This window comes from Choloepus didactylus, chromosome 21 (assembly GCF_015220235.1).
Source record: "Choloepus didactylus isolate mChoDid1 chromosome 21, mChoDid1.pri, whole genome shotgun sequence".
Classification (NCBI taxonomy): domain Eukaryota; kingdom Metazoa; phylum Chordata; class Mammalia; order Pilosa; family Megalonychidae; genus Choloepus; species Choloepus didactylus.
The window spans coordinates 48,697,481-48,717,923 of NC_051327.1; the positions used below are offsets into that span (position 1 = coordinate 48,697,481).

The 20,443-nt window shown below is 41.5% G+C and overlaps 2 protein-coding genes across 2 annotated transcripts in view; one reads left to right on the top strand and one right to left on the bottom strand.

Annotated features, from left to right (window-relative positions):
- The window catches only part of LOC119517380 (katanin interacting protein), a 185,456-nt gene extending 177,960 nt beyond the window's left edge, over positions 1-7,496 (bottom strand). The window contains 1 exon segment of the mRNA XM_037813957.1: positions 7,448-7,496. Within this exon segment, the coding sequence (XP_037669885.1) occupies positions 7,448-7,454 (7 nt within the window). The 5' untranslated portion in view covers positions 7,455-7,496.
- A 193-nt stretch (positions 7,497-7,689) lies between these two features.
- GTF3C1 (general transcription factor IIIC subunit 1) overlaps positions 7,690-20,443 on the top strand; it is a 94,976-nt gene continuing 82,222 nt past the window's right edge. The window contains exons 1-2 of the mRNA XM_037813954.1: positions 7,690-7,956; positions 10,628-10,837. Of these exons, the coding sequence (XP_037669882.1) occupies positions 7,736-7,956; positions 10,628-10,837 (431 nt within the window). The 5' untranslated portion in view covers positions 7,690-7,735. The remainder of the gene's footprint in view (positions 7,957-10,627; positions 10,838-20,443) is intronic.

Consider the following 20,443-nt stretch of genomic DNA (forward strand, 5'->3'; position numbering starts at 1 on the left):
CTCAAATGGGACCTTGGACTAGACTGGTCAAGTCACCACCCCACCCTCCCCAGCTCTAACTTTCTATGATTTTAGGTGGGTTCATACACATTTAAATGGTTTAAGACTCTTTGGAGAGAAAACAGAAACACACACTCACACTTGCACGCACACATTATGTAGCACAAGTTCGCTTCGAGTTTAGAAATGCATGGCTGCTGCGGGGGTTCTGTGACTGCTGACATGACATGGGTGGCACCTCCCCTCCCTGTCGGGTGCTGCATCCCGCAGGCCTTTCCAACCAGCAAAGGACACGTTAGGACGGGGTTATCCCCAGAGAGTCCATCAGCTCTGGGTGGTCAAGGGAGAAGCAGGCTCCAAGTTGAGGCGCGAGGTGGCAGTGACAGTGACTTCTTTGGAAAGGAAATGGAAGGAAGATGGGAATAATGAGTGAAAAGTAGGGGTGTGTGTGGTGGTTTGGAGCTGTATGTACTCCAGAAAAACATGTTCTTAAATTTAAACCATTCCTGTGGGTGTGAACCTATTGTAAGTAGGACCTTTTGATGAGGTTATTTCAATTAAGGCATGGCCCACCTCAATCAGGATGGGTCTATGGTCTTAGTCCTATTACTGGGGTCTTTAAGACTAGAATGAAATTCAGAGAGAGAGAAAGCCACAGAGGGAACAGCCAGAAGCTGAACATCAGTGGAACCCAGAAGAGAAGACAGAGACCAGGAGATGCAGCCACGTGCCTTTGCATATGACAAGCTAAGGACCAAGGATCACCTGTAGCCAGCCTCAGAATGCTACAGTCTTCAGGGAGAAAACATCACCTTGATGATGCCTTGATTTGGATGTCCTAGGTTCAAAACCTGAGCGAATAAATTCCCATTGTTTATGGTGTTTGCTTGAGTAGCCTAGGAAACTAAAACAGGGAGAAAAGAATAAAAACAGAGGCTGCAGGGTTTAGTAAAGGTAACTAGGACTTGGAATATTACTCCAAGTGGGCTGACCTCCTCCAAAGGACAATGTCTGGAGGAACCACACCTCTCCACTAAACCAGCAAAGGCCTCTGAACTGGGCCTAGAGGCTTGGCTGTGGCTACAAGGGCCTTTTCTCTGTCTGCTTTCTGGAGACTGGCCAGCAATGTACCAGGGGAAAAGTCAGTTAATCTCTTTCCTGGTTACAATGTCAACCCAACAAACAGTCATGGGCCTTTCACTGTGCCAGTCCTTGTGCCAGGTGTTGAGCACACAAAGGAAGAAGAGTGGGTTTCTGCCCTCAGAGAGGGAGAAAGGCATGGAGCTTTAACTCTGATGCAATATGATGCATAAAAAACTGTGGGATCCTGCCAGGCAGGGGGAGCTCATTCTGCAGGTGGCACCAGCTGCTGCAATCTACAGTGGGAGGTGACATGAGAGAAGGGCAGAGCTGGCAGGGAGCACAGCCAGGGCAAAGGCAGGGAGGTGTGCCCGAGAGATGGCCCATGTTCCGAGATGGCTTGGGTAGGCGTTGAAATCTCAGGTGCCACCAGGCCCAGCCAGTGGCATTGAAGCAAGAAGTGGGTGCTCGGTGACTGAAGCCACCAGCCAGAAGGGACCAAACTGTTGTTGGCATGTGTACAGGGTCAAGGGGGTGGGCCCTGGTGGGGCCAAAGCACCCTGTTTATCAGGAGAGACTGAGCAGCCCAGGGTTTTATGTTAAATCTCTATTTTTAAATTTAAGAAAACTCATCTATGGACCCAGATCAGCCCAGTAGAAAACCTCTGGGCAAGAGTGTGGGTGGGTGAGCATGTAAAGATGAGGATGAAGATCAGCAGAAGAGCCAATGTGTGTGTGGGGGGGGATGCTTCCCCAGGGAAATTCTCCAAGTAAAGGCGATATGCCTATAGGGCAATTGTGAAGCCTACAAGGTCAGGGTATTCAAAAATCCCCTGGGACCTCAGTAGGCAGGCCAATGCTATTGAGGACAACTGACAATTGCTTCATCTTATACAAAGTGCTCTGCAAACAGCTTCTAGCTCTAAGCCCTCTCCTACCTGGGGACAGAGGAGCAGCCACAGGGTCAGACCCCAAGAGAGTTGAGAAGGTAGTTGAAGCGGTGCCTTTCAAACAGTGTTTATTTCTTCCCCAGCCCAATGGGCAGGCTTTGCCACAGACCCTCTCCCCAGGTGTGAGAACCCGGCCACACACTGGTAGGGGTAAGGTTGACACAGGCTTTTGATGACTTACTATGGATGCTCAATTCTGTTGACTCCTGGCTCTGCTAGCTACTTGCTGTGAGCCATAAAATGGGCACAATTATAGTGTTATACTGGGCCGCCTCAAGAGTGAAATGAGATTCACCATGGCAAGGGTCGGCAAACTTTTCCCATAAAGGGCCAGCTGGTTGATGGGTTGAACTGTGCGGGCCGTATGGTCTCAGTCGCTGTATTTTGAAAGCAGCCATCACGATACGGATACAAATGGGCTTGGCTGTGTTCCATAAAACTTTATTTACAAAAGCAGGCAGGGGGCCAGAGTCCTTCAGGAAAAGTGAAGAACTGTACAAATGTTATCTTCTAGAGACTCCTGTGTTGGATTATAGTTATCTATTTAGACAACTGGCTTTCTCACCAGACTATGAACTCTAAAAGGGAAGATAATATATCCCCCTTTTCAGGTGAAAACTGAAAGAACAGATTTGGCACATTCTGATGCACAATAGAGTCTGTAGGAATTTTCACAATTTTCTAAGTTAATACCAGAGCAGGATTGTAACTTTGAATGCCTATGGGGCCAAGGCAGGCAACATGTGCACTGAGGAAAGTCAGCCAGGTAGGGGCTTGGCCAGTTGGAAAATGCACCCCCTTCTAAGGGTGGGCAGTCGCCACACAGCTCCAGCCACAAGGTAATTGTTGCCATGCAGAATTCTGATTTGGTATTGGCAGACTTTACTTGATATTATCAAGAGAATACCATAATCAGACATATATGAGAACTCTCCCGAGTTTTCCATGTTGGCAATTAACCCCAGAAATTGAAAAACAAAACATTATGGGTCAAATAGTCACACTTGTGGGCAGCATCCAGACCAGAGGATGCTCCCTCTGATATGGAGAAGTCATTTCCAAATCTGCTACCTCTCTATTAATCAAGATTTTAAAACTTTTAACTCATATTTTGAAAAACAAAGTCAACCTTCCAGAAAAGTTGAGAGACTACTGTAAGGAACTCCCATACGTATTCTTCACCTGGATTCAGTCTTACTCATCCTGGTATCTCCAGATTCCAGTGCACAGAAGGCACCCGAAATATTGTCAAATCAATGAATGAATGCCATAAGGAAGAATAAGCGAAGTACAGCGTGTCAATTTCCTGGAATCTAAAGTGACACGTGGAATGAATGCTGAAGATGGAGAGAAGTGAGTTGGACAGAAGGATGGGTGCCAAGAAAAAAGGATAACAGAATGGACACGGAGCCCATATGGCACACGTATTTATTTTGCCTGCTGAATGCCTGCTTTGTTTCATTTTATTTTATTGTAATTATTATTGTTATTATTATATATATTTTTTGCTTGGTTTATCTTAAGCATTAAGAGAAATAGACAAACCACCAGAAGCCCAGGTAAACACCATGCAAGAACAGAATGGACAAGACACGCTGACAGTATACTTTCAGCAAAATCTTAACTAATTCAACCGTCATCCGTTTTGCAGTTTGGGATTATTTGGACAAGCGAGGCTAAATTTCGTGTTATTAATTCTTTGAGAAAGTTTGCTCAGCAAATGAACAGTATAAACGGGAAATGTTGAATGTTCGCTCTGGGCAGGGAGCAAAAGCAAATGAACAGCTTTGAAATCCTTTCTAATTACACTGATGTGCTGAACTTTTGTCTAATTATTATATTCCTAGAAAACTGAGTAGAAATTTTTTTCCCTCTAAACCACCTCATATTTTGAAAGCACTAGGGGAAATCTGACTTTAATACGAAAGGCGAACATTTTCATAGACAGAAGACTCACAGATTGCCAATTTACCTTTGTGTAAATAAAAAATGTCAAACATCGGATTTTCTCTTAAACAAAGACTTAACTAATTGCACAGGATATTATTACTTAGAGAGTTCATCATATCCCCCCTCCCTCTTCTGCTGGCAGTGTGGAAGAAGTCTGCCCTGTTGCAGATAATGATAGCGTATAGGAGCTACCACATAAGAGTGTGTTTTATACACCACAATTGATGTTAAGTGCTTTCATGTCTTGTCTCACCAAATGCACAAACCAGGGCGGAGTTCATTATTGTCTCCATTCTGCTGACAGGAAAACTGAGGCTCAAAGAGTTCCATGCAAACAGCTGAGATTCAAACCCCAGGCTATATGAGTCTCTGAACCTATGAGCATTACACTATGCTGCATTACAGAGCCAGACAGGACCTGCCCAAAGTTGAAACCAATGGGCCAGGAAAAATGCTGTGAAAAGCTATGGTGATTTGGGCATGCATAATAAACCAAACCACAATACTAGATATTTAGACTTTTGTGAGTTTAGGAAGTAAATATCATTCTAATAAGGCTAAGCTTGGTTTATCTGATTGGCTAGAATCACAATTCATCATATCTATTCACTTCATCCAATAGATACGTGCCTATAAAATTGCTTGTAAAGTTTTAAAAACTGGAATGGAAAACGGGATTCTTTGAATGTTAAATCCAATCTTAGGGTAAATACTTTCTTAAAGAGAATCAATTATTCCTCATTATAACCAATTCTTCCACTGAGCCATAGTAATGTTCCTTGGAGTGATGAGGTATTAATAGTTAGAAGGGACAAAACAGGCTTTTTGAAAATGGCTTCTAGTAACATTTCTCAAAATGTGTTACATGAATTCTGGGGAAGTGGGGAGGTACCCAGGATCCTATCAGGATCTATGAGGACTAAAGTATTTTTATAACAATTCCAAGATGTTATTTGCCTTTTCACTGTGTTGACATTTGCACTGATGACACAAAAGCAATGGCAGATAAAACTGCTTGTAGCATGAATTAAGGCAGGGGCATTACTATTTATCAGTATATTCTTTATGGCCACATACTTGTAGTACAAACAGAAAACTGCTTTCACTTAATGTCCCTATGAAACAGCAAAAATTAATTTCATTAAATCTCTATCCATGAGTACACATCTTTTTAATACTTTGTGTGATGAAATGGAAAGTATGCATAAAGCACTTCTGCTATAAATCAAAGTATGATGGTTGCCTCTAGAAAAAAACTTATGTGATTGTTTGAGTTACCAGCTGAATTAGCCACATTTTTTTAATGGAATACCATTTTTACTTGAATGAACAACTTACAGATAAACTGTGGTTATTCAGACTTGGGTATCTGGCAGACATTTTCTCAAAAATGAATGAAGTGAGACTGTCACTTCAAGGAAAAACAACTGGCAGTATTTGTTGTCAATAAGATTCAGGCTTTCAAGTGAAAATTGAAATTTTGGAAAACTTGTTTCCACCACCTTTAGTTTAATAGCTTTGGCTACTTAAACACTTTCTTAAAAAATAAGATCGGTGGTGATATTAACACTTGGGTTTTTTTTAATATTGTATAATGATGTGTCAACATTTAGAAGATCTGCACAACTCAGTGAACCAACATTTTCCAAATGGCCAATGCTGAATGTTACAAATCATACATGGTTAAAAGATTCAATCAAAGGGCAAGAAAGACCAATAGATTTTAATGTAACAGAACATAAAAGTTCATTGATATGGTTTCAGATGCCACATTGTGATTAACCATTAAGAAACTATCACTTGCTAAGTTTTGGTGTAGAAGAATATCTCCAGTTATCTAAAAAGGCATTTCAAATATTCCTTCTGTCCCAACTACATATCTGTATAAGGCCATATTTTCTTCATATACTTTAGCCAAAATAACATAACACAACAGTTGGGCTGTAGAAGCAGATATGGGAATCTAGCTGTCTTCTCTTAAACCAGTCATAGAAGAGATCTGTAGGAAAAAACCATGCTACTCTTCTCACTAACTTATTTCTTTTGTTTTGGAAAATACAGGTATCTTTCACTTAAAATATAATTTATGTTTGGGTGTAATGGGTTTATTATTGTGATTTTTAAATGAAAGTGTTAAGATTTTCTCAGTTTAAATTTCTAATATGATAAATATCATAGATATAACCCACATAAACAAAGCTCTTTTGAAGTAAGAACATAAAGGAGTCCTGAGACCAAAAAGGTTTAAGAACTATTGTTCTGTAACAACATTACATTAACCTTTCCTCAGGGCAAACTGGTAAATGGCATTTTATAGTACCTCTGAAGTGCAAAGGGCAAAGATGTTTTTTTAAGCATATGGCAGACTGTCCAATTAGAAAATGTTTTTTCTGCACTGCAATAACTGGATTATCACAGAGGAACAATTCTCCAGAAGTGGGAAACAGTGTTGCAAAGAGAAAAATGATCTGTATTCTAGCAAAGACCCTGCAAGTCTCTCTAGGCCTTAGTCTCCCCATCTGTAAAATGAGATATTGGCATAGGTTATCTTTAGACTCCTTTTAATTGCCCAAAATATGATTCTAAATAAGGGATCCCCAACTGGTGGCCCACAGGCTGCAGATGGGCCTTCCTGGTATGTTGAGAAGTGCTCTCATGAAGACCATTGGTTTGAGCTAAGAGCAATTTCCCTTTTAGATGGGAACTGATTTTTCAGTTAGTCACAGCCTCCAACAGAACCCACTAAACTTGCCCTTGCAGAGATTTGCATTTGCAACCTCTGGAATCAAGGATCTCTTAAGATCTCTTCCAAATCTCAAATCCAGTTCCAGAGTCAGGGTATCTGGGTTCCTCACTCGCACTGCCACTTGCTGGCTGATGACTTGGGGCAAGTTTACTCAACTTCTCTGGGCCTCTGTTTCCTCATCAGTAAAATGGGGATAATAACAATGGCCTCAAAGGGCTGTTATGACAGCACTAACAGAGTTCCTGGCACCCAAGAGTACTCTGTTAATTCAGGCTATTACTAACGACAAAGCCCAGAAAGACAGTATTCCCTAGTCTTCCCCTCCCCGCTTCCATACCAACTCCCTTCCAGCAGCTGACCAACTTCCAGATCCCACCATTCCACATCCCAGGCAGGCCCCTTAGTGTAACCACTGATATACTGCGGACACACAAGTTCCTCCTCAGATCTCTACTCCTTCTTCCCCACCCTAAAGCCTTTCACTAAGCCCCGGGCCAGTACCGGGTTCCTATACAACCACAGCTCGGCACAGTGGTCCTACCACTGACCACTCCCCCAAGCCTCTTCACCCCATCACGGACCACCAAGCCTCCCTTCCCCTCAGATCGGAGACCACCTTGGGCCAGGAAGTGGTGGCCCACAGGTCTGTGGCCTAGGATTCTGCACAGGAGGAATGGAAAAATAACTGCCCGACCTCTTGGAAGGGCCCACGGACACTCACCGTCCATCCTTAGAGGCGGCGGTTCCGGGTGCTCGAACCGGAAGCGGCCTCTACACTGTTTGCAGTTCCCCTGGTTACTGCGGGATTCCAGACCAATGGCGGTGGAGCGCTACTAACTGAGCCCGCCCCCAAAGGGAGCGACGTCACGCAGGCGCACTGGAACTCCTCCTCAGAATGCCGGGTTGGGCCCGCCTCCTGGGCCGGCGATCATTTTGCGCAGACGCGGTGGACCAGCGCCCTCGGCTGCGTAGTGCGCAGGCGCCCCAAGGGCTGCCAACCGAATTAGCAATGGACGCGCTGGAGTCGTTGTTGGACGAGGTGGCTCTGGAAGGTCTCGATGGCCTTTGTCTGCCCGCGCTATGGAGCCGTCTGGAGACGCGAGTGCCACCCTTCCCGCTGCCTTTGGAGCCCTGCACGCAGGAGTTTCTATGGCGGGTCCTTGCCACACACCCGGGCATCGGCTTCTATGAGGAGCCACGGGAGCGACCCGACCTCCAGCTCCAGGATCGGTCAGCGGCCAGGCCCTGCGGGCGGGCATGAGCCCCGAGCCCGGGGTCTGATGGGGCCGGGAGGGAACCGGGTTCTGACGGGAGGGGGCCGGGGTAAAGGAGAGGAACCGAGAGAGGATGGCGAGTCTGATGGAGGGCGCCGTGGTAAGGTGGGGTTCCTCAGGCTTGACAGGGCCCTGGCGTCTGATGGAGTTGGGGGTGTGTGTGGCATCTGGTGATGTCCCATTATGTCTGTAAGTGTGCTTGTGGGTGGTGGTAGGGAGGACTGGGGAAGGCGTTATTTTTCAGGCTCCAAAGTTATTTCCTCTAAAGTATAGGATAGGATTGAAGCCTGAGCGTAGTTCCGACCAGTACTGGAGACATTTGAGCCCAAGGAGCCTTTATGGAGCATGCACTAGGTGCCAGACTAGAAAGCCTAAGACAACTAAGACATCTGCATAATTGCAAGCTGAGTGATAGTAATCATAGCTAACATTTATTGAGTGCTTACTATCTGGTAGGTAGTGTTCTGAGATCCTGTTCCACTGATCCTCACAATAACTCTATGAGGTAGATGCTGTTATGTGCCTCCATTTTATGGATGAGGAAACTGAGTCACAAAAAGAGGTTAAGTAACCTGTCCAAGGATATGGAGCTAATAGGTGACTGGGTGTTGATTTAAACCCAAGCAGTCTGTCTTCAGAGGCTGTGCAAGAGCTTAAACCATATTGTGAGGGTCAGCGGAGTTTCCCCAGAGGGAATAATGTCCGAGACTAGACAGTTTGAATTTAGCTTGCCGTTTGGCAGAGAGAATTCTGAGTAGAGAATGGCATATGTGGAAGCCTGAAGGAAGAGAAATAAGTTAAATTTGGCCAAAGTGTAGAATTGGAGGTAGGGAGAGAGGAATACTAGTTGACACTTATTTGTACATACTATGAACCAGGCATGGTTTTAAGACCCTTACATATAGCAAGTTACTTAATTGTCACAATTATATAGGCTGTGGGTATTATTATTATCTCTATTTTCATAAAGAGAAAAATTGAGGCACAGAGGGATTAAGTGACTTGCTCAAGGTCATCAGCCAGCCAGGACAGAACCCGGATTTGAATCCAGATAGTCTGGGTCCAGAATCCACTCTGCTCTTAAGCAAATTGGGTTGGAGAGGTACTCGGTGGTCTTTAAATCACTCTTAAGGGATTTGTCCTTTTATCAAAAAAAAAAAAAAAATTGGAAACCATTGAAGGGGGTGGCATGATAAAAAATGTTAGGAGAGGAGATCAGACTAGGAGCATAGAGTAAAGTTGAAAGGTTTATAATAATCCAATCCTGGATAGAAGGGAGATCTGGCTTAATACAGTGGATGGGGCAATGGAGAGAAGAGGAAATAAAGCATAGCAGGCAGAAAAGTCCAGAGGATTTGGTGATTGATTGGTTGTGGGATATAAGGAAAGTAGGAATCGAAGATGATGCCCTCTGGTTCCTGGTATCTGGGCACCTTCGATGAAATGGAGAACACAAGAAAAGAGCAGCATGGCGGTTGAGCTTTGGGGGTGATGGAGAAGGTGCTGGAATTACTTTGGAACACATTGAGTTTGAGGTTCCTTTCGGTCATCCGAGTGGAGATTCTGTTGAGTAAGCATATGGTTTCATGGGAATAAAAGCAGGACAGAGAGAGGGGCTGGGCTACCTGTCTATGAGTCATCCCCATATAGTTGGTAATTAAATATTTAGTGAGTTACATTTTTTATACTTTGTGAAAGAACATTTTTATAATTGTGCTGTTAACTCTAGTCCATCATTTACAATAGGGCTCACTGTGTTATACAGTCCTGTTTTTTTCTTTTAATTTTTATTCTAGTAACATATATACAACCTAAAATTTCCCCTTTTTAACCATATTCACATATTTAATTCAGTGCTGTTAATTATATTCACAATGTTGTGCTACCATCCCACCATCTATTACGAAAACTTTAAAATCAACCCAAATAGAATTTCTGTACAATTAAAGCATTAACTCCCCATTGCCTGCCTCCAACCCAGCCCCTGGTAACCCCTGGTAATATTGTAGATTCTGACCCTTTGAGTTTGCTTATTTTAATTATTTCCTCTTAGTAAGGCCATACAATATTTGTCCTTTTGTGTCTTGCTTATTTTACTCAACATGATGCATATCTTGGGTTTTGAGCTCCTGAATTCAAAGTGTTTGGTAGACAAGTGAAGGCATAGAGTTGGTGTTTGGGGGAAAAGCCAGGTACTGAGGATTCAAAAGGTGAGAATTGTTAACTTGCAAGTGATAATTGAAGCCATAAAGATGAATAAACATACTAGAGAGATAAAACTAAAGAAGAAAGCCTAGAATCACTAAATCCAAATTTCATGGTTTGGAGACTAGGCCCCAGATTGGAAGGGAAACTAAGAGGCTGTGACTTGGGCCAGGAAGGTAGTTCAGGTTCCAGCATCCAGCTCTTGGAGTGGACTTGGGGGATCCTGGAAAAGATCTGTGTTGTCTGGGGTAGAGTGACAACAACCCTGCTTGTCAGGACTATCTGCATTTGTAAGGCAGGAAGACTGAGCAATCTGCTCTCTCCTGGCTCTCATTTCTGCTGGGGGCTGTCAAAAGAATGCACCAAGCATGTATGATTTCTGCAGCTGAGCTGTGGGCTGATGTTTGTGCTTTTCCCCTTAGGTATGAAGAAATTGATTTGGAAACTGGAATCCTGGAGTCCAGGAGGGACCCAATCCCGCTGGAGGATGTCTACCCCATTCACATGATCTTAGAGAACAAGGACGGCATCCAGGGCTCATGCCGGTATTTTAAGGAGAGGAAGAACATTACCAATGACATCAGGACCAAGTCTTTGCAGCCTCGCTGTACAATGGTGGAGGCCTTTGGAAGGTAAGTGACTGGACCACGTCAAACCTCGTGGCTCAGGGCTGTAGTGGGAGCTCTAGGATGTGATCTGCAGCTTCGGTCTCTGTCAGAGGGGATTGGCCCTGCACTAAGCCAGTTTTCTACCTTCTTAATTCCCACTCCTGATTTAGAAAATTGTACAGTGTGGGGGCTCCTTGAGGTCAGGATCCTGCTTTCTCTTTCCTTTCTGTCCGAGTTCCTGGTTGGCATAACTGGCAGCCAGCATTTGTACTGGGGAGCCTTGGTCTCTAGTCCTAGCCAGGCCCTGTGCTACAGAACAGCCCTTTTATGATTCTCAGTCACCGTCCCTTCTGTTTCCCCAGAATGGCAAACCCAAATTGTTGTTTTTCTCAAGCCATCTCCCTCACCATCAGTCCCTAACCCCCTTCCCACCTCCCTTCCTTCTTTACACATCAGAGACATACTACCAGGTGTGAACTCTCCTAACTTCCACTTTCTACCCCAACTTGCAGACTCGCCACATGGGCACCCTTCTTTCCCCCCTCTCATTTTGGAGTTGGTGAGAAACAACAACCCTGTCTAAGACTGTGATCTGGATGCTCCTCTTCCTCCCTTTCTCCCCTCCTCCCCCAGGCCAGCTCTTGCTACCTTACGCTTTGGTCCCCATCTCTTTCCTAGCTCTACCTGTTAGCTCATCTTTTTCCTTTATTGTCAACTTTTACCCAATATGGGTGCTTGCCAAGCAGAGTTATTGTCAACGTTTACCTATATACTCAGCACGTTAGTATGACTCACCCATCTTTCAAGATGTACTCTGCACCTGGTGTCCCCAGTCATTGAGCTGTCTCTCTGTCTCTGCAGCCAGGCTTCTCTGAAAAAATAGCCATGTTCACTGTTTTGCCTCTCCTTCACTCCTCAACCCACTGCAGTCCTGATTCCTGACTTTATCGCTTCACCAAAATGGAATCAGCTAAGATTAACACTGAGTAGGCCCTTGTTCTCCGTGACTCCCCTATACCAGTAGGGGCTTTTGAAGCTTTTGCCCCCTGTGGATTCCAGTTTGTTTTGTTTTTCTATTTTCCTAGCTGTTCACTCACCAGCTCCTTCGTGGACTCCCTCCCTTCCGTCTACCCCTTAAACGCCAGCTGCTCCCAAGGGCTCTGTCCTCTGCACTCTTCTCACATGGCCACACACATGCATATGGGCTGATGTTGTCTTCATACATAACTTTTATGGGCTATGATTATTCTCTATTGATATATATTCCCTCAACCTGTCTTCCAAAGCACCATACGTGATATTTCAGTAACCTGCCCCTCAAACTCAGTGTGCCCAGAAGTTAGATCATCATGCTCCTTCACCCCAAACCTGCCTTCCTTTCCCTTTCTTTCCTGTTGTGTTTCTTTATTCTGGTCAGGGATATTCCTGTGCACCTGGCCACACACACCATTAACTTGGGGGATCTTCCTAGGCCCCTCTTCTCCCTGGCACATAGATTCAGCTGACCTACATTCCAGCTTCTCAATCGTTTTCAAACCCCCTTTGGCCTTGAATTATTGCAACAGTCTCTTGTCCCTCTTCTCACTGTCTCTCCTTTTAAGTTTCGACACTGCCATGTGTGTTTTTTCTAAGACGAACAAATGTTGGATAATGCCCTGGTCACTGGAGGCAGAAGTTTCAAACTAGCCAATCTGCCCCACAAACATGTTTTGTTTGACCAGCATGATCTTTGGTTTGTTTTTAATTTTATTTTGCTACCAAGATTTAAAAATATGGATTTCTAGCTTCTTTTGAAAAACTCAAGATCTAGCCACACTGGAACTGAATTTTTTTTTAAACTGCAAATTTTATTGAGAAATATTCACATGCCATATAATCCATCCAAAGTATACGATCAGTGTCTCACAGTATCATTACCTAGTTTTGCAATCATCATTACAGTCAATTTTAGAACATTTTCATTACCCCAAAAAGAAAAATAACAAATAGACATAAAAAAAGAAAATGCAAAACACCCTATTCCTCTTATCCCCCCCGTTGTTGACCCCTAGTATTGGTGTGGTACATTTGTACTGTTGAGGAAAGAATATTAAGATATTACTGTTAAATATAGTCAGTAGTTTGCAATAGGTACTTTTTTCCCATATAACACTGTATTATTAACTCCTTGTACAAGTGTCATTTGTACTGGTTCATGAAAGAACTTATTTATATTTGCAGTGTTAATCATAAACATTGTCTACCACAAGGTTCACTGTGTTATACAATCTGCGTATTTTAACCTCTAGCCTTTCTTCTGGTGAAATACATGACTCTAACAACCCCTTTCAACCATATTCACTTACAGTTCAGCACTGTTACTTACAATCCCAATAATGAGCTACTGTTACCTCCATCCATTTCCAAACATTTAAGTTCAACCTTGTTAAAAATTATGTGTATTAGGCAACCCTTCCACATTCCCTAGCCTCATTCTATCTCTTGAAAAACCTGTTTTGTTTTATGACTATGATTTTACATATTGTAATTAGTTCATATTAGTGAAATCATACAATATCTGTCCTTTTGTGTCTGACTTTTTTTACTCAGCATTACATCCTCAAGGTTCATCCATGTTGTCACATGCTTTGGAACTTCATTCTTTCTTACTGCTGAGTAATATTCCATCATATGTAGATACCACATTTTGTTTAGCCTTTCATCAGTTGGTGGACACTTGGATTGTTTCCATCTTTTGGCAGTTGTGAATAATGCCGCTATTAACATTGGTGTGCAAATGTTTGTTTGTGCCCTTGCTTTCACATCTGGGTATATACTGAGTAGCGGAATTGCCAGGTTGTAGCACAACTCGATAGTTTTCTGAGGAACCACCAAATCATCTTCCATAGCGGCTATACCATTTTACATTCCCACTGCAGTGAATAAGTGTTCCTATTTCACCGCGTCCTCTCAGACACTTGTAGTTTCCTGTTTGTTTAATAACAGCCATTCTGATGGGTGTGGGATGATATCTCATTGTGGTTTTGGTTTGCATTTCCCTGCTAGCTAATGAAGGTAAGCATCTTTTCATATGCTTTTTTAGCCATTTGTATTTCCGCTTTGGAGAAATGTCTATTCATGTTTTTTTGCCCATTTTATAATTGGGTTGTTTGTCTTTTTATTGTTGAGCTGTAGGATTTCTTTATATATTCTGGATAGCAAACCTTTATCTGATGTGTAATTACTGAATATTTTCCCCCATTGGGTTGGCTGCCTTTTCACCCTTTTGACAAAGTCCTTTGAAGCACAGAAGTATTCAGTCTTGAGGAGGTCCCATTTATCTGTTTTTTCTTTCACTGCTTTTGCTTTGGGTGTTAGATCTAAGAAGTTACCTTCTATCACTAGGTCTTAAAGATGTTTCCTCATATTTTCTTCTAGGAGTTTTATGGTACTGGGTCTTATATTTAGGTCTTTGATCCACTTCGAGTTAATTTTTGTAAAGGGTGTGAGGTAGGGGACCTCTTTCATTCCTTTGGATATAGATACCCAGTTCTCCCAACACCATTTATTGAAGAGACTATTCTGCTCCATTTTAGTGGTTTTGGGAGCCTTGTCAAAAATCAGTTGGCCATAGATCTGAGGGTCTGTTTCTGAACTCTCAGTTCGATTCCATTGATCAATATGTCTATCTTTATGCCAGTACCATGCTGTTTTGACCACTGTGGGTTTATAATAAGCTTCAAAATCAGAAAGTGTGAGTCCTCCCAAATCATTCTTCTTTTCTAGCTGTTTATGGCTATTTTGAGGCCCTTTTCCCTTCCAACTAAATTTGATAACTAACTTTTCCAATTCTGCAAAGTAGGTTGTTGGAATTTTGATTGGTATTGCCTTGAATCTGTAGATCAGTTTGGGTAGAATTGGCATCTTAACAACTTTTAGCCTTCCTTTGATGAACCTGGAGTGTCTTTCCATTTATTTAAGTCTTCTTTGGTTTCTTTTAGCAATGTTTCATAGTTTTCTTTTTTCTTTTTTTTGAATTTTATTTTGACATAAATTCAAAGTTATAGGAACAGTTGCAAAAACAATACAAACACAGAACTCCAGCATTCCCTGACCCCCCTCCCCCGATACCCCGATCAACTAACTTTAACATATTGCCACACCGCTATTTCCTTCCCTTCTTCCCTCCCTCCCTCCCTCTCTTCCTATCTATCATCCATCATCTATTGCTCTGTCTTCTGAACATATGAGAGCTAGCTGCACACATCCTTGAACAAACACTATAATTCACATATACAATTCCCATGAACAAGAACATTCTTTTATGCAATCCCATTAAGCGCAGCTAAGAAGTACAAGAGATTCTGCAATGATACAAAGCTTACATTCTATATTTCCTTTTCCTTATGTCTCAACTGTGTCCCTTTGAGCCTCCTGTCCTCCATCCTCAGATCCCATCCAGGGTCATCCTTGGCATTCAATTGTCATCTATTTAGACTGTCTTTTTTTTTTTTCCCCCTCAATTGTGGAAACATATATACAGCCTAAATCTTCCCATTCCACCCCCTCCCTAGCCTTCCATTAGTGGGATTAATCACATTTAGAATGTTGTAATGCTATCACCTTCCCACCATCCATTACTAGAAATTTCTCTTCACCTCAAACAGCAACCCTACACTCATTTCTTAACTCCCCATTGCTCCTTCCCCCATTTCTCTTAACCCATACTCTACTTTTCATCTCTATGGTCATATTCTCTGATAATTTCTTTGTGTTTACTGTGGGGCTTAAAATTAAACTTTTAAATCCATAACAATCTTGTTATTCTTTGATACCAACTTAATTTCAATAGGACACATAAACTGTGTACCTATACTCCTCCATTCCCCCACCTTTATATAGTTCCTGTCAAAAATTACATATTTTACATTTAGTTCAAAACCATTGATTTGTCATTAGAGTTTGTGTATTTTGTATCATGTAGGAAGTAAATAGTGGAGTTACAATTCAAAAATTATTGACTTCTATTTGTATTCCATTGTGGTCAGAGATTGTGCTTTGAATATGTTCAATTTTTTTTTTTTTTTTTAAATTTATTGAGGCTTGCTTTATGTCCCAGCATATGGTCCATTCTGTAGAAAGATCCGTGATCGCTAGAGAAAATTGAGTGTCCTGGTGATTTGGGATGTTAGGTTCTATATATGTCTGTTAAAATTTTCTATTATCTCTTTCTCCTTTCTTTGTTTCTCTGTCAGTAGGGCTCCCTTTAATATCTGAAGTAGGGCAGGTCTTTTATTGGCAAACTCTCTCAGCATTTGTTTGTCTGTGAAAAATTTAAGCTCTCCCTCAAATTTGAAGGAAAGTTTTGCTGGATAAAGTATTCTTGGTTGGAAATTTTTCTCACTCAGAGTTTTAAATATGTCATGCTACTGCTTTCTCTCCTCCATGGTGGCCGCTGAGTAGTCACAACTTAGTCTTATGTTGTTTCCTTTGTATGTGTTGAATTTTTTTTCTCTTGTTGCTTTCAGAACTTGCTCCTTCTCTTCAGTATTTGACAGTCTGATCAGAATATGTCTTGGAGTGGGTTTATTTGGAATTATTCTATTTGGAGTTCACTGGGCATTTATGCTTTGTGTATTTATATTGTATAGAAGGTTTGGGAAGTTTTCCCCAACAATTTCTTTGAATACTCACTCTAGACCTTTACCCTTCTCTTCCCCTTCTGGGACACCAGTGAGTCTTAAATTTGGACGTTTTATTTTATCTATCGTATCGCTAAGATCCTGTTCAATTTTTTCGATTTTTTTCTCCATTCTTTCTTTTGTTCTTTCATTTTCTGTTCTGTGGACCTCTAGGACACTGAGTCGTTGTTCAGCTTCCTCTAATCCTGTATTATGAGTATCCGGATTCTTTTTAATTTGGCCAATAATTTCTTTTATTTCCGTAAGATCTTCTATTTTTTTTAATTTACTCTTGCAGTTTCTTCTTTATGCTCTTCTAGGGTCTTCTTTATGTCCCTTTTATCCTGCTCCATGGTCTTCTTCATGTCTTTTATATCCTGTGCCATGTTTTCCTTCCTCGATTGTGATTGTTTGATGAATTGTGCCAAGTACTGTGTCTCTTCTGATATTTTGATTTGGGTGTTTGGGATCGGGTTCTCCATATCATCTGATTTTATCATATGCATTAAGATTTTCTGTTGTTTTTGGCCTCTTGGCATTTGCTTTGCTTGATAGGGTTCTTTCAAGTTGTAAAAAAAAAAAAAAATACCAATCTAATTTTTCAGAAATACAAGTTGTTGGTGTACACTTTCTCCAACTAACCAGCAGATGGTGTCTGCGAGTCACCTATACCCCTCAAGTCAGTTCTCCCCAATTCTGTCTCTGTGGTGTGTGGGGGAATGATTTTTGTGGGGTTCAATTGGTGAACTCAGTTTGGGTTTGTTGTTGGAGCTGTTCGCCCTGAACGTGATGCATGTGTCTAGGGGTCAGGGAGGCAGGGCCATTTTAATATTCAGACCTCCCAGGTGTTCCAGAGATTCAAGGTTGTTGCAAGAGTCTAAGCCTTCATTTCAGTTTTTCCCCAGATTTTCTCTGTCTCTGACCCACAAACCACCGACATTGACGTTGCATCCCTGGGTTTTCCGAGCAGGCCCCCGTTCTCAGCTGTGATCTTCCAGGACCTCTGCTGAGGGAAGGCTGTGCTATGTCACTAGTGCGTGTCATCCCTCAAGGGAAGCCCCGGCCGCCGGGCCATGCAGGGACTCTCTCTGACTGATGCAAAGATTAGCCTGTAATTCTTGACTGGTGTAAGTTCTGAATGAAAGGCAGGTAGTAGAGCTGGGCCCCACCCCTTTCCTCTTAGAGAAGATAGATGCCTTAGGGGGAGGTCATTAGCATTTCAATGGTCTCCCTCTGCGTGTGCCATACTCTTGTCTGGGTCACAGAACTGGGAATTGAAAATGGCTGAGGCTTTCTCCACTGAGTCAAAAAAGGAACAGAGCTAGTCCGAGGCGACCCTCCGGCTCTCCAAGGTCAGTCATCACCGAAAGCCTCTGTCTACTTGTTGGGGATTTGTACCTCATAGTGAGCAGTTCACACTCGCTAATTAAAACCCCATTTGGAGCTCAGCTGAGCTATATTTGATTGCTGGGAGAAAGCTTCTCTCTGGCACCATGAGGCTTTGTAACTCGGGCTGTGGGAGAGGCGTCTCCCGATTTGGATCTGCAGTTCTTGCTGACAAATTTTATGCTGTGATCTCGGGCATTCCTCACAATTCAGGTTGGTGTATGATGAGTGGACGGTCATGTCTGTCTCACTGCAGTTATTCCGGATTATTTACTAGTTGTTTCTGTTTTTTTTTAGTTGTTCCAGGGGGACTACTTAGCTTCCAGTCCTCTCTGTGCTGCCATCTTAGGTCTTTCTGCTTGTAGTTTTCTATGTACAGGTCCTTTACATCCTTGGTTAAGTTTATTCCTAGATAGTTGATGCTTTTCATTGCTATTGTGAGTGGAATTTTTTTCTTAATTACGTCCTTGGGTAAATCATTACTAGTGTATAGAAACATTACTAAATTTTGTGCATTGGTCCTATATTCTGCCACTTTGCTGAATTTGTTTATTAGCTCAAGTAGCTTTGTTGTGTTTTTTTTTCTGGGTTTTCCAAATGTAAGATCATGTCATCTGCAAATAATGAGAGTTTTACTTCTTCCTTTCCAATTTGGATGCCTTTTATTTCTTTTTGTTGCCTAATTGCTCTAGCTAGAAGTTCTAGCACAATGTTGAACAACAGTGGTGACCGCGGGCATCCTTGTCTCATTCCCGATCTTAAAAGGGGAAGGCTTTCAGTCTTTCACCATTGAGTGTGATATTAGCTGTGGGTTTTTCATATATGCCCTTTATCATGTCGAGGAAGTTTCCTTTGAGCCTACCTTTTGAAGTGTTTTTATCATGAAAGGATGCTAGCTAGATTTTGTCAAATGCCTTTCTATGTCAATTGAGATGATCATATGGTTTGTCTCCTTTGATTTGTTAATGTGATGTATTACATTAATTGATTTTCTTGTGTTGAACCACCCTTGCATACCTGGACTAAAACCCACTTGGTCATGGTGTATAATTCTTCTAGTATGCTGTTGGATTCGATTTGCAAATTTTTGTTGAGGATTTTTGCATTAATATTCAATAGAGAGATTGTTCTGAAGTTTCTTTTTTTTCTGGTAATATCTTTATCCAGCTTTGGTATTAGGGTGATGTTGGTTTCATAGAATGAGTTATGTAGTGTTCCCTCTTCAATTTTTTAGAAAAGTTTTAGCAGGAATGATGTTAATTCTTCTTGGAATGTTTGGTAAAATTCCCCTGTGAAGCCATCTGGTCCTGGGCTTTTCTTTGTAGGGAGGTGTTTGAAGACTGATTTAATCTCTTTACTTGTGATTGGTTTGTTGAGGTCTTCTGTTTCTTCTTGAGTCAGTATAGGTTGTTCGTGTGTTTCTAAGAAATTGTCCATTTCATCTAAGTTGTCTAGTTTGTTGGCATACAGTTGTTCATAATATCCTCTTATGATATTTTTTATTTCTTTGTAGTCTATGGTAATGACCCCCTTCTCATTTTTTATTTTATTTATTTACATCTTCTCTCTTTTTGATTTTGTCAGTCTAGCTAAGGGCTTGTTGATCTTATTGATCTTCTCAAAGAACCAACTTTTTGTTTTATTGATTCTCTATTGTGTTTTTTTTTTTTTTTAATTCTCCATTTCATTAATTCCTGCTCAAATCTTTGTTATTTCTTTTCTTCTGCTTGCTTTGAGATTAATGTTCTTTCTCCAATTATTCAGTTAGGTCATTGATTTTAGCTCTTTCTTCCTTTCTAATGTAGGTGTTTAGGGCTGTAAATTTCCCTCTCAGCACTGCATTTGCTGCATCCCATAAGTTTTGATATGTTGTATTCTCATTTTCATTTGTCTTGAGATATTTATTGATTCCTCTTGCAATTTCCTTTTTGACCCACTGATTGTGTAAGAGTGTGTTGTTTAACCTCCATATCCTTGTGTACTTTCCAGTTCTCCATTTGTTACTGATTTCCAGCTTCATTTCATTATGATCAGAGAAAGTGCTTTGTATAATTTCAATCTTTTTAAATTTATTAAGACCTGTTTTGTGCCCCAGCATATAGTCTATCATAGGGAGTGTTCCATCAACACTTGAGAAGAATGTGTACCCTATTGTTTTGGGGTGCAACAATCTCCATATATGTCTGTTAGGTCTAATTCATTTATCATATTATTTAGGTTCTCTTTTTCTTTGTTGATCCTCTGTCTCGATGTCCTATCTATTGAAGACAGTGGTGTGTTGATGTCTTCCACTATTATCATAGAGACATCTATTACTCCCTTCAGTTTTGCCAGTGTTTGCCTCATGTACTTTGGATTACCTTGATTAGGTACATAAATATATATGATTGTCATTTTTTCTTGATGAACTGCCTTTTTTATTAATATATTTTGTCTTTCTTTGTCTCCTGTAACATATTTGTGCTTCAAGTCTATTTGTCTGATATTAGTATATCTACTTCAGCTTTTTTTTTTTTTTTTTTTTTTTGGTTATTGCTTGTGTGGAATATCTTTTTCCATCCATTCACTTTCAACCTATTTGTAT